The 13,070-nt window shown below is 41.1% G+C and overlaps 1 protein-coding gene across 1 annotated transcript; it reads right to left on the bottom strand.

The window, feature by feature from the left end:
• Window positions 1–67: 67 nt before the first annotated feature.
• On the bottom strand, window positions 68–10,532 carry atxn1l (ataxin 1-like). Its single transcript, XM_062422599.1, has 4 exons — window positions 10,397–10,532; window positions 8,211–8,480; window positions 7,231–8,171; window positions 68–6,015 (listed from the first exon to the last, which is right to left on the bottom strand). The coding sequence occupies exons 2-4, from the start codon at window positions 8,356–8,358 to the stop codon at window positions 4,555–4,557; spliced, it is 2,550 nt and encodes an 849-aa protein (XP_062278583.1). The 5' UTR covers window positions 8,359–8,480; window positions 10,397–10,532; the 3' UTR covers window positions 68–4,554.
• Window positions 10,533–13,070: the final 2,538 nt, after the last annotated feature.

The raw sequence follows: 13,070 nt of genomic DNA, 5'->3' as shown, positions 1-13,070 counted from the left end.
TAGAATTAAAACAGCAAAACAAAAAAAACAAAAACCGCCCTAAGTAGTTCACAGAGTGGTACAAATATACAGTACAAATCTATTTTATTCAAAAAGGGTACAAATGAAAATGCAACAAAATAGAAATATTAATGCTTTGTTAAATTCAGGTAGGTGTAGGGTATTCTAAGGGAGCACTTTGGGTCGACAACTCTAAGGCTTCTGATAAAGATCAATACATATTGGTACGGCCATACGATATTAAAACTCACTATACAAAGTTCATACAACCTGGATTATACTTGAGGATTGAATGTTACATTTACATCATTGCATATATTTTGCAGATTTAGGCATTAAAAAAAGATTGTTTTTTGTTTTGTTTTTAAGATAGTTACACATCACGTAAAAAGCAGTGTCACCTTGTGCCAAAAAAGTACAATGTCAAATCTGAAAATACAGACTTCTTTAAAACTTTAAACCGTTCTGTATTTCTCCTGATTTAATTCGACATCAGCAATACCGAAACAGTGTTAAATTCACCTTTGTAGTTCAATACTGGATCAAACAACAGGAAGTAGATCACACAGGGAGATTTAAAAAAAAATCTGCACTGCCAACGTCACGAAAACAAATAAACCATCACATTACCACCAATGGAAAGCTATCTGATTTATGCAGCCTGTCTCCATACACTCAAAACCACCTTCTGTTGTTGTGTAGGACGAAGCACAATACACCAAACACAATCCATTTACTCTATGCATGAAAAAAGTATGCATCCTGTGCAACAATAGTGAAAAATAACAGATGTGCGTGTGTCTGTCCGTGTGTGTCTGTCCGTGTGTGTGTGTGTGTGTGTGTGTGTGTGTGTGTGTGGAGTTGATGGATTGCCGTCTGTTGCTGACACTCTTGGCATTGTCTTGTAAGAAGTGCTTACATGTACTTCACTCCCACACATGGAAAAAACAGGAATTAAATGTTAAGAGTGCATTCTGAACTGTAACGGAATAGATCATCTCACTCACTCTCTCTCACACACACACACACGATTAAAGTTGCAGATTTCATGGTTGAACCGTCTGGGGGCCAAAAGGGAATTCATTGTCACCCTTTGAGACATCTAAATATTCATTTCAGGTTGTAAGCATGACAAGAGGGTCAAGGCTGGACATTTGTGATTTGCTCTTGCACAGTCTGAAAAGGGAACACAGAGTCTACCAGAAGCATTATTCCATTATGTCAACACACATTGTACAAAGCAGAATTTAAGGCATTATCGACAAGCATCATCAAAGCTATCTGTACAAAAAAAACCCAAAAAACATCTATCTACAGAAACACACAACTTGTGATTTCTCCATGATTTTGTGTGCTTTACAATTTTGAAACTCTTCAGTTTACCAACAGTTTTAAACACTGTAAAGAAGGGCATTTAGTGCAATTACAGCAACAGACTATCAAGTGATGTGAGTAAAATCCGCCGGACATCATGGTACGAGTAGAGCTCTCCTGCTTGAAGGCTCGTGATGGCGCAGGATGGCCTTGATGCAAGAATTAGCAGGAGGTAAAGTCACAGGTGGCGCTGCCTGCACCGCTCAAAACCCACCACATGCATCCTGACATAAAATACAATGTTGAAGTGGCTTGGTAATAGTGCCAAAAACAATGCTGGATAAACACGCAGAAATTGGAGCAACACTCATTTTGAGAGGTTTAACTCCAGCTGTGTGGCATTGTAAGAAGACAATAAGAGTTTACTGTGAATTAAAAGGGGGAGGGGGAAGATGGGAACCATTGGGCAAAAAAAAGAAGAAAGTAGCAGAGCAAAATACTGGTTTGTATCACTAGAAGAATAAAGCAAAGGTCCTATAACCAGACATCAGCGTAAAAAGACTGCATCAGCCAACCTGCTCTGCTGCTTGAGAGAGGTCCACTTAAGACAATGACATTTACAATACTGAGTTTACTGCATAGAAAACGCCAAGACTACGTGAAATGTTTTCAGGTATTATGTGTATTGCTTACAGTGTGAAAAAAATGTGGTGACCTTGTGATGTGTGTTCTCAAACTGTAATAAAACTATTTTCTGAATGGGAATCTCATAAAAACAGTACCAGTGGATGAGTTTACTTGGCTCCCTTCGGGTCACTCCTGTGGGATATTTCTTTCATGCCCCTCAACCTAAGGACAGAGCATAAGGTTGTGTACTCAAAGGACCACCAGGAAGCTTTAGAGAGGTGAGTGTATATGAAATTACTCTTATTACGTTTGCTTCTGTGTAGCACTGGAAGCAGAACCCTCATTGGTCAGAAGACATCATTTCTAACAGTGACTGGGGGCTGATAGTCAAGCTAGCTCAAAAGTCTGCAAGTACTGACACCAGCACATTAGTTGGACACAAAACTGACAACAATGCAAGTAACAAATCTTTAGATTTATGCCTGAGCACATACATGAAAGGAGTTATGAGAAAAAAAATGTATGAACTATTCTAAGGCGATCAAATGTTTTGTCAGAGGTAAGGAAAAGCTAACTGGTACTGTGTGATTCACACTTTTCAAACGGGAATGTCTGTGCATGGTATGCAGTCTGATTATACACCTCTGAATGATTTTATGTGATCTAATTGCACTTATTTTCTATTTCACCCTTTTGGATTTTTTTTTCGCAGTGACGAGGATTTAAAAAAACTGTCACCACGAGGAAACTGCAGCATTCATCTTGGCTAATTTGTAAACAGAGTTAAAAATGCAAGTCAGTTTTTTTTCTCTCGCTCTCACCACAAAACACCAACAACAATACTTCAAACATATTCCCTTCATAAAAAAAACACATCTACTGTACTGTGATTCCTATTACAAGGTCAGTGTGAAATCAGAGTGACATTTGTGCAACACAAGACAATCATAAGATGCGTTGGATAAAGTATATCCTAGCACGACAGCGAAGGACCGTACTGTACTGGAATAAGTCAAAACAAAAAACAATACAGAAGAAAACTTGATAATGTTCACAACTTAGAGTCAAGCCTCTCTTGGAGATGCACTTGAATAAATCCATACAAGAAAATAATATCATCAGTGAGATGGAGAATCAAACAAAAAAAGCGGTTTACAACGTTTTACAACGGGGGAAATTTGTCAAAGACATGCTTTGCTTGTTTGGACAACTGAAGAATTAATGAAAATGAACACAAAACGGTACATCACCTTTAAAAGTCGGGGTTAAAAGAGATGAATGTATTGATTGAAAAATTATTTGTGGAGAGCAGAACAACCGCGAGGTGTGAAAAGAACTATTGCTTCAATTTGGTAACTGAGCAAACAGTAACTCAGGTTGAGGACAAAGAGAACACCTCATGGATGATTCACTCACACGCAGGGTTTCTTTCAAACTAGAAGGCCCTTCCAGCCCAGTGTCAGCTGCAGTCAGTGATGTGACAGGATGTTCGTTCCCACAGGTGGCTTTGGTGATGACCAGCCAGTGCCTCCTCCATTAATTACGCCGCTTCAAAATTGCATGTAGAAGTTACCAGTCTGGTCTGGAAAGCTTTGAGGTATAGTGAGGAGGAGGGAGGGTGTCGCTGGGAATGGGAAATAATTCTCTAAATGAAGAATTTCAACACCAACTGATGGATTTTCTCACTAATGATACTGGAATGCAAGATATATCTAACATTCATAGAGAACAAAGCATGATTCAAATTTGTGGCATTAATGCAAAAAACACACGTATTAGTTACGTCAGCCCAAACCAGAGGGCGTGACAGTGTTTAATGATGAATGCAAACTATTTTTGGAGTGAAATTCGATTGCTGAATAGAGAGACTGATTGATTTCACTATTTTTTCGATTGTAAGACAAGTGGGACATGCCACGCTTGGCCTGAGAGAGCTATCCAACTCTTTGCAGACCCGCCTTCTGAAAAGCAAGGAAGGGAGAGACTCCTGCCGAAGAAGCATAATGTAACATATACTGACAGTTGGCATCAACACTGTCAACATCACCGCAGGAGCTGCTGATGTCAGCAAACTCACTCTTTTTTGGGTAAATGCTTTAGAAGGAAACAGGATCTAGGAATGGAGATAAAAGGTCATTGGCTGTAATTTTTTCAGTACTCAGAACCTGCAGAGTTGGTAGCTTCACTGTGCTACAAACACATTCTTTCGTAGTTCATGTTGGTCAAAAAGGAAGCAAGACTATTCTGAAGGAGATGGTGACCTCCAAGCGTGAATATGAGGAAGTGGTGACAAAGGAGGGAGGGAGGAAGAGAAATGCAGTGTGTAAGGACTATGGTAGGCATTTCATCAGCTACATACTTTCTACTCAGCTTCTCATGTCCCTGTCAGACATCGGCTGGCTGGGAAACCACAGGCTCTTATCATTTGGCTGAGTGAAACCAAAACCAGATCTTCTCACCAGATACAACAAAGATCTTGTTTTTTTTTTGTTAGGTGTGCAAAATCTCAAACATTCTGAGGCTACATTCACACTCTTTTTTTCCTCTTTCTCTCCTCGTCAGACTCATTTTTACTCGTGGCAGTCTCTTCTACAGTTGCTACCAAATGTGATGCTACTTCCCTGCATTAGAGCGCCCCTCAATGGACAGTTTGACCTCCTGGGGAATGAACGAGGGCCTTGTGTGGCCAGAGGTGCTTATCTGAGGGCGCTGCCCTTCGTCTCCCTTCATACTATATCTTTGGAGGCCAGGCGAGGACCAACGCCTCTGAGAAGCACCTAGTGCAGCCTGCATTGCTCCCATTCCTGCTCCTGTAAAAGCGGAGCCCTCTGTGTGCAAGTGGTAACTGCTCTGACTCCTGGGATGCTCTGCTGAGGTCCTACTTGGCCTGATGGGTGGCTCAGTGTGCCCAACAACCCCCAAGTGTGTGGCTTCCTCCTTATCAATCATATCTTTATCCCCCTCCCTCTGTCTTTCTCTGTGAATGCGGTCTATCCTGAAGTGAGACTGAGGCCGTGACTGCTGAGGGGCAGGTGGCCCCATGAGCTGGTGACCAGGTCCTGATGTAGCATTGGTTTTGCTCAAAGTCCTGGACAGGTTCTGCTGTTGCTGCTGTGAATGATGGTGCTGCGGTTGTTTCTGTTGCTGTGGCTGAAGCTGCTGCTGCAGGGTGATAGACACACACACGTCTCCTACTTGCAGGTGATGGCAGGCCAGGCCGTAGAGCTGAGCCGTGCGATCAGGGCTGCAAGATGACCAGCCCTGGCCGAACACAAAAAAGGGGTGCTCCGGGGGCACATCAATGGTCACTTTGCTCTGCTGCTCCCCAACAGTAAAGTGAAGTGACACAAGACCTGGTCTCTGCTGACTGGCACGGATGTCCACCACCATGCTGGAGTCAATTTTGAGCCCCCCACTCACCTCAGCACTCCGTACAAAGTCCTGAGTCTGCAGGTCCTCCACACGCTTCAGTTCCCCAGTTGCCAACTGAATAATGGCACCCTTCATGAAGTGCGATGGATTGCAGGGAGCCGAGGCAGGAATGAGGCTTGAAGCTAAGGCCTGAGTCGCATCTGCTGTAGGCTGGACAGGTGGCTGCTGAGGAAGCTGCTGCTGCTGCTGAGCTGTGGCTGGCTCGCCCAAAGCCCGTTCAGAGAGGCACACTCTGGCTGAAGGATCAGAGGCTTTAAAGCTGGGGTTGGAGGAGGCCATGGCAGTAGAGGCATGGCTGGCTGAGGCATCATTAGCCTGTCCTGGGTAGTGTTGCTGTGGTGGTTGGGGCTGATGCTGTGGATGATACTCCAGGGGAATAAGGACTGGTTGCCCATTGGCTAGCATGACAGCATGGCCTGGCTGCCCTGTTTGCTGCTGGAGACTCGTCATTCTGGGGTCACTGTAACTCACGGTTTGGGCTGTGTATGCAGTGCGGCCAGAAATGACTCCTGTGTTCTCTCCATGGACATCTCTGGCTCTCTGGGCACCCTGAGAGAGGTTCAAGGGAGCAAAGGAGACCTCTTTTCTCCCCCCACTGCTGCCTTGGCCAGAGAAGGCCAAACGGCCAACCACCTGCTGCACCTGTAAGTTGATTAAAGAAAAAGTGTGTTAGACAGACCCTGTTTAATGTCACTGAAATACCCAATTCAGAACTTGGTTGTGACACAATTTCCAACAAGACATCCAAATGTACTCCTACAGTAGCCTGAAGTCACAGTATGCAAGTATGAAATACCTGAGGAGCTCAGTAAATTAAATAAATAAAATTCATATTAAATTATATCATCACTATCATCACAAACTTACTCCAACATTTTATATTAATTCATCTATATATATATATATATATATATACACATACACATACACACAGATATACATATGAAGCAGCAGCAATTATTGTCACCAGTGCATTGCCTTTTTTGTAAATGCCAGTTATTCTGAACATTCTCCTAAGCTAACATTTGCTTCTTTTTTTTTTAAATGTCAAAATCAAATGGCAAGGTGTTACTTTGAGGGATTAATTGTCAGAGGTTCCAGCAAACCAACAGTGCCTGAACTATTTTAATTTTTAAGGAATCATCTACTTCTTTCCCTGGACAGAAGCACAAATTAGAGGTATGTGGTGCTTCACTGTGTGCCACAAATGTCCATGAGACCACAGATTTGGCACAAAGCACACAATACAGGAAGTAGATTCTAAATTACCTGCATTGTAAGATAAGATAAGCTATTCTATTCCTTCACTAGTCCCACAATGGGGAAATTTGCACAATAAATAAATACATAAATAAGCTAAATACATTTCTATAGAAATGAGTGAGAAATAATAAAATAATAAAAAATACCACAGTAAAATCAGGACTAATACTGTGACTACATCTGTATGCACTAGTAATGTAAGGTCAACTCAGATTACACCTTCTCATCCTGAAAACCTGGAAGAAAAGGATGTGAGAAGTAAGTTTTGTATGTTACCAAGTTCTGTCTCTTGAAATATTTTATTCTTTCCAACACATGAGCCTGTTTCCAGAAATGCTGCCTTTAGTTCATTCTATTGCTTGCCATACTGATAATCTATCAAAGTTGTTTTTAAGGCAAATATGTGCACTTTTAGACAGTCAGCAATCAGGTTTCTTCATGTTAAAATGAGCTGTGATAACCAGGTCATTCCTAATTCCTTCACATGAAAAGGGTCTTGCATTTAGACAGACATTTCTACTACCACCTTCAGATAAAAACTCAAGATTAACAAGAAAACATTATTCACATGAGGAGGCAAACAGTGTGTCTTACTTCCAGGTCGCTGTCTGGAGTGCTGCGTTGGCCAGGTGAGCTCCTCTCTTCCAACCTGCGGCTCTGCAGACTTCTGTCCTGGTTGTGCTCCTGTGCTGCAGAGCTAGGTGCTACCTGCTGCAGACGTGCATTTCTAGCAGCGTAGGCTGAGTCTGGTACAACCTCCCTGGCTCCCTGCTCTTTATCCCCACCATTCATCTCTGGTTCATTCTCCTGATGGACACTATGTGGGTCTCTGGTGGCAGTGGCAGCCCTGGTGCCCTGAGGGTGGTAGTAGACTGGAATCCCTCGAGAGCTGAGCTCTGTTGCAGGTAGGACCCCTACAGTACCAAGGTGCTGCTGGGCAGCTTGCTCTGAAGGCAACATCAGCGGGACACTGCTGGATGCTGCAACTTTGGCAAAGGTATGAGCAGCTACCTGGCCCGGGGGAGGTGGGGAAACAACCCCTTCCTGTATGACAGATGGGTAGGGAACAAGGTGGGATACTGCATGGGACTGAGGGATGGTGCCTGAGGGAGAGATTAATGAGCCTGGGACAAAGCCAGGGGGCAGAGCGTAGGGTACTGCTGCATAAGGGGAGCTAACAAACTGAAGAGAGGAATGAGGGATCTGGGCATAACCAAGAGGAGGATATGGGAGGCCTGGATGCTGCAAGAGAGGAGAGTGTACAGTGTAGGCTGGAGAGATGTGGCTTAACACTGGGTGAAGACTGGTAGGCGAGTAAGTAACAGATGGAAGAGCTACTTTATAAAGCATACTGTACTGGTCAACTGGCACTGCTGGTATGCCATCAGAACTATCAGCTCCATAATGAAGCCCTGGCTGAGCTCGCAGCCACTCTCCAGAAGGGGTCCCTCCCTGAGAGTCACTGTTGCACACAGAGTTCTGGATGGAAACCACTTCATCTTCTCCAATACCACTACCAGCACCACTGCCGCCGACTCCAATGCCACCGCCACCGCCACCGCCGCCACCGCCACCACCGCCACCGCCACCTCCTCCTCCTCCTCCTCCTCCTCCTGAAGCCCCACCTCCGCCTGTCCCTCCAGCTCCACTACTGTTACTAACTGGGAGATCCCTCTTCTTAGGAGGTAGGCACTCCTGGTTACGCTCCTGAGCTTGTTTCATTGTGATCCTCTGACCAGGTGAGTAGCTTTACTGCACTGCACAGGAACTGAAACTTGCAAGCCAGTCCGCCCGCACAGGAAACAGTTCTGAAATCACCTGGCTGACTTCATCTGCAGATTCACCTGTAAAAAAACAGACAGGCTTGATAAATACAACTCAAATCTTTTTCAGGGTTACATATCAATGCATCACTTAAGGCCTGAACAGATTAATGAATATCCAACGACAAAATAACAAATTCTTTACTTTCAGGCTTGTAAGAGAATTATTTACGGTCCTTGACAGATTGTGTGAGTCTATGCTGAACCACAGATGGAAAGCTGCAGCCACACTGATCTGTCGCTGTACAGACAGAAACGGGCAGAGAGCTCAGTTACCAGCCAGCCAGGTACGATTGTAGCACTGCTGCTACTTAAAGACTGGATCAATACGAACTTCACCCGCAATTCGACGTATCAAATGGGTGAATTTGTCATTCTCTTCAATTACTGAACCTGTTTGAACCTAGAACAGCTTTATCAGCTTTTTGCCAGTTTATGTCTATAAATGCTAAATAGAAAGCACTTCATACAGTAGTGTATATTTATTTACAGTACTGATTTATTGAATTGAATGTGATGTATTTAGCCATTTTGGATTTTTGTTTTTCTGGATGAGTTGTAATGTAAAAGGAGCAGTTATGAACCACACCAAATATGGCAGAAGCACTTGTGCAGGGATACATTTGTCATCAAATGAGTCACCCATCACGCGTGATTCCCTGACACTCCTCAATTGCTTAACATCCCAGTTATGTCTCCTTAAGTTGCCTTAAAGTTGGAAAAATTGCACTGAACAGTAAAATATGTATTCAGTATCAGCTGGTTGACGTGGTTTGATGTTTATGCTGAGTGAAATATTCAAACCCAAGATCGATTTTATGTCTATACCATCACATCAGATAGAAGTTTTCTACATAACTTCATCATTTTACACACTTTCCCCCAAAATTCAGCCCCATCCCATCTTTAATTTAAATAACACTTTGCTGCATGATATCACATACATTTAAATGACTGGCCTACAAACAGGGCAGTGGGGTCAAAGGGGTTAAAACAATATGTACTTCTCAAACACTGGTCATAAGCCCACATTCACGCCAACTACACGTGCCCTTTTCAACCTGCAGTGTAACAATCCACATGTTTGGCAGGGTTGAATTTCAGTAAACATTTTACACATAACAAATTAAAAATAATGTGATTGAATGGCCCTTTTCTTTTCTTTTCTTTTTTTTTCTTTTTTAAAGTTAAGCACCACATTTTGATCACATTGAACCAGCAAACATCCACAAACAGAGACAAATAGAGCACCTTATCATGGGCAGACTAAACTTTTTCCAGAACATCCTCACTACTAGTCTTTTGGTTAAATACATCAACTGTAATCCAATAGAAAACAATCCAGCTATCACTCCACATCTACACAGACTGCAAGTTGAGATTGTGTTGTACAAGCCCAGCTGGATCACAACAGTGTGTTTTAAGAAGCAGGTTAACTCATTTGTCCTGGATTGAACCTGGAACATCTGCATATTTTATTTATATATAGTCCCTGATCCTGACTTGAGAGGCTTCCTGGTTTCTCTCAGCGAAGTTAACCGTAAAGTCAGAAAGCCTACTTCTCCCAGCAGACGTCTCCTCTACACCAACAAAGCTACTCCTGTCTTATAAATAGAGTTACAAGCTAGAAATCACCGCCGACCAGCGTTACTCTTCACTTCATGTACTGTTTACCGTAAGCTAGTGGGTGACTTAGCTAAAGTTAGCTACTTACAATCACTATTTCCCCGCAAAACAAAAATAAATGACAGCATGACACTTCGTACACTCATAATAAATGTAGATGACATGCTAAAACGGTAGGAAATGCTATGTGAAGCCGTTTGCGAATATATATATATATATATATATAGCTATACTGTATCACTGCACATCTCCCAAAGCTTCAGACTACTTAGCTACTTGGCTAACGCTGTTAGCTGGATGGACTGACTCACATCTACCATGGCAACGCGTGAAATGTCTGCAACAGATGCCTCCGCGGTGTCTGCTTCTGTGGACGTACCTCCAAATGTCATCGCGGAGAGGCTCTGCTTTATAAAAGTAAATGAAAAAAAAGTTGATATGCTGAGGGGACAAGTGGAGAAATCAAGGCTCAGGAGTCGAGCCCACTCCGAAGGCCTGCACAGGCGCTCAACAATGACGTCACCGAGTTGATTCAATTTCCTGTGTTTTTTTTCTTCTTTTCATTGTGTTCATTTTTCATTTGACTATACAGACTGAAACTGTGCATCGTTTATTTTAGGCATATGTGCTCATTAACGGTAGATTTATATACTGTATAAACATATTTGTGTTTTTAAATGACTACATAAAGAATGAGAAATTGGGGTAACGAAAAAAATGTATTTTAGATTATGAGAATTAAGTCATAATATTTCAAGAAACAAAAGTAGCAATGCTTCGAGGAGAAAAAGTTATAACATGAGATATAAGAGATATTTCTTCTTCCACAAAAGAGGCCATTTCTTCCAAGTCGGTGTGGCTCTTTTTCAGAACAGACACAGCCATCTCTAATCCTGATACTTATAATAATGTGGTGTGGTCATTTGTGAAACCTATTCTATACTAAAGTATAACTTTGCTATACATTCCTCGTTTTAACAGCACACTGCTCCTCTGATACACTTACAAGATCATCTCATTTTCAGTATAACTAATTTATAGCATTTCCAACTGTAGATAAAAAAAAAGATCTAATCTAATCTAAGATAAGCAGTCATATATCATATAGATAAACCAAGCACACATGGCTTGTTTACAGTCATGTTTACAGCAATGCTCATGCTCTGTATAGACATCTGTGAGGCTCTTCCAAGTTCACAATCAAGACCCATGCTTTAAACATATCATCTTTTTTTCCTATTCAATCAAGAGTCAGGGTAGACCACACTGTATACCATACTGTCCATAACAAACAATACGCTCCTGGAGTATTCATTTAAATTGATTTAAATAAGTCAGTTTACATTATGATTATCAAACATAATGCAAAATGCAAAATTTCATAGAGTGTGAGCAGTGCCTACAGACTCTTAAATATTGTACTAAGAAGGCTGTAAACGCTGATATTGAGTGTATTTTAAAGTCTTTATTTAACTGTTCTGTTTTATTTGATGTATTTACTTGTTATTCTTTTTTATTTGATTAATTTTCTTGTTTTATGTTTCTTTCTATCTCTCGTGTTGTTTGTGATCCCCCTGGCAGTTTGTTCATATTAATATACCTCCTTATATCTATCTATATATATATATATATAGACATATATATATGTCTATGTCTCCTTATTTATTCAACTCAATAAAGTTGAAATAAAACAACGTCCATCACGTGCCCCTAGTCTTCTTCTTCTTCTGTTGGTTAGGCAGACTTGAAGCGTGCTGCCCTCTACAGTTATACATTAGTTGTTACTTTTTGACAGTCTTTATATTTTAGTTGTTTAATCCGCTGTGTAGAAATTACAACAGTTTCTCCATTTTACTCCACTTATCTAGCAAGGTTGAGTAAAGTGCACAGAGAAAAAAACTGATTATCCAAATGCTCCCAGGTCTTTGACAAAGAGTCATTCTTGCACGCCATGATGATGTGTATTAGTACTTCTGCTTCTCTACACTCACATTTGCCATCCAGGTGTGTTCTAATCAGAGCCAGGCAATTCCTAAAACCACAATGCCCCAGCTTTAATCTGGTCATTACAACTGAATCTTTTTTTTTTTACTTTTTCAACAGTTTTCTGTATTGCAACCCAGGAACAATTTACGGAGGTTGCACTTTGTCAGGTACTACAGCTGAGTCACAGTTACATCCACTTACAAGACAAAGGAACTACTCACAATGCCTTTTTAACAGGAATAACATTTCCTGGACCCAGATTTTTACTATTCCTCAGTTACAATTTGATATATCTGAGCACAAAAAAAATTAAAATGATAAAAGTTCTTAAAACTATATTTTGGAACAGGGTTCAAGATTAAAGGTTCACAACTCTTCAAGTCTGTCTTAAAACAACAATCAGGAGTCCCATGAACACTAAAAGAGGTTTTCTTCACTGTAATCATTCCTCCCGTTCATACTGTTAAAATATCACTTTCAAATGCGTTTTCAGTGTAAGTGATGGGGGCCAAAATCTACAAGCTTCTTTCTGTGCAAAAAGCTAATATGAAGCTCCCGCAGTCTAAGTTAGTCATATCAAGAGAATGTCTGCCACATTAATAGTCTTTTTTTATATCATAAAATTCCCTCTTTTTGTTTCCATGTCAAGCTGCAGTGAAAGACAGACTTGATATACTGTGAAGAGCCTGAATGGTTATTTAAAAACTCAAATTACTTACAAATGAACAAAAATGTCAACCTGGTCAAAGTTTAAAAGAGCAACATAACTATTCATTGGGACAAATTTGACACCAAGTTCTTTGCTGGTGTTCTTTTATATTTCTTTCCAGTTTGTCTTTTGGTCAGATATATAGATCTATCTATATATAGATAGATCTATATCTATATATACACATCTATATATATTAATCTGTGAAGAGCTTCTTCTCTTACCTAAATCATCATTGGTGTATCTTGCCTGTTATGATCACTCATTTTATGTATAGTATTGTGGAAAGT

Source organism: Scomber scombrus, chromosome 1 (assembly GCF_963691925.1).
Source record: "Scomber scombrus chromosome 1, fScoSco1.1, whole genome shotgun sequence".
Lineage (NCBI taxonomy): Eukaryota > Metazoa > Chordata > Actinopteri > Scombriformes > Scombridae > Scomber > Scomber scombrus.
This window is presented reverse-complemented; position numbering and strand designations above follow the sequence as displayed.

Bases quoted from the DNA above. Each gene is read 5' to 3' on its own strand.
- atxn1l (XM_062422599.1), bottom strand. From the start codon at position 8,358: ATGAAACAAGCTCAGGAGCGTAACCAGGAGTGCCTACCTCCTAAGAAG. The intron at 8,172-8,210 runs GTGGCGGTGGCG...GTGGCATTGGAG, and splicing joins AGGAGGTGGCGGTGGCGGTG to TCGGCGGCAGTGGTGCTGGT. The intron at 6,016-7,230 runs GTAAGACACACT...ATCAACTTACAG, and splicing joins CTCCAGACAGCGACCTGGAA to GTGCAGCAGGTGGTTGGCCG.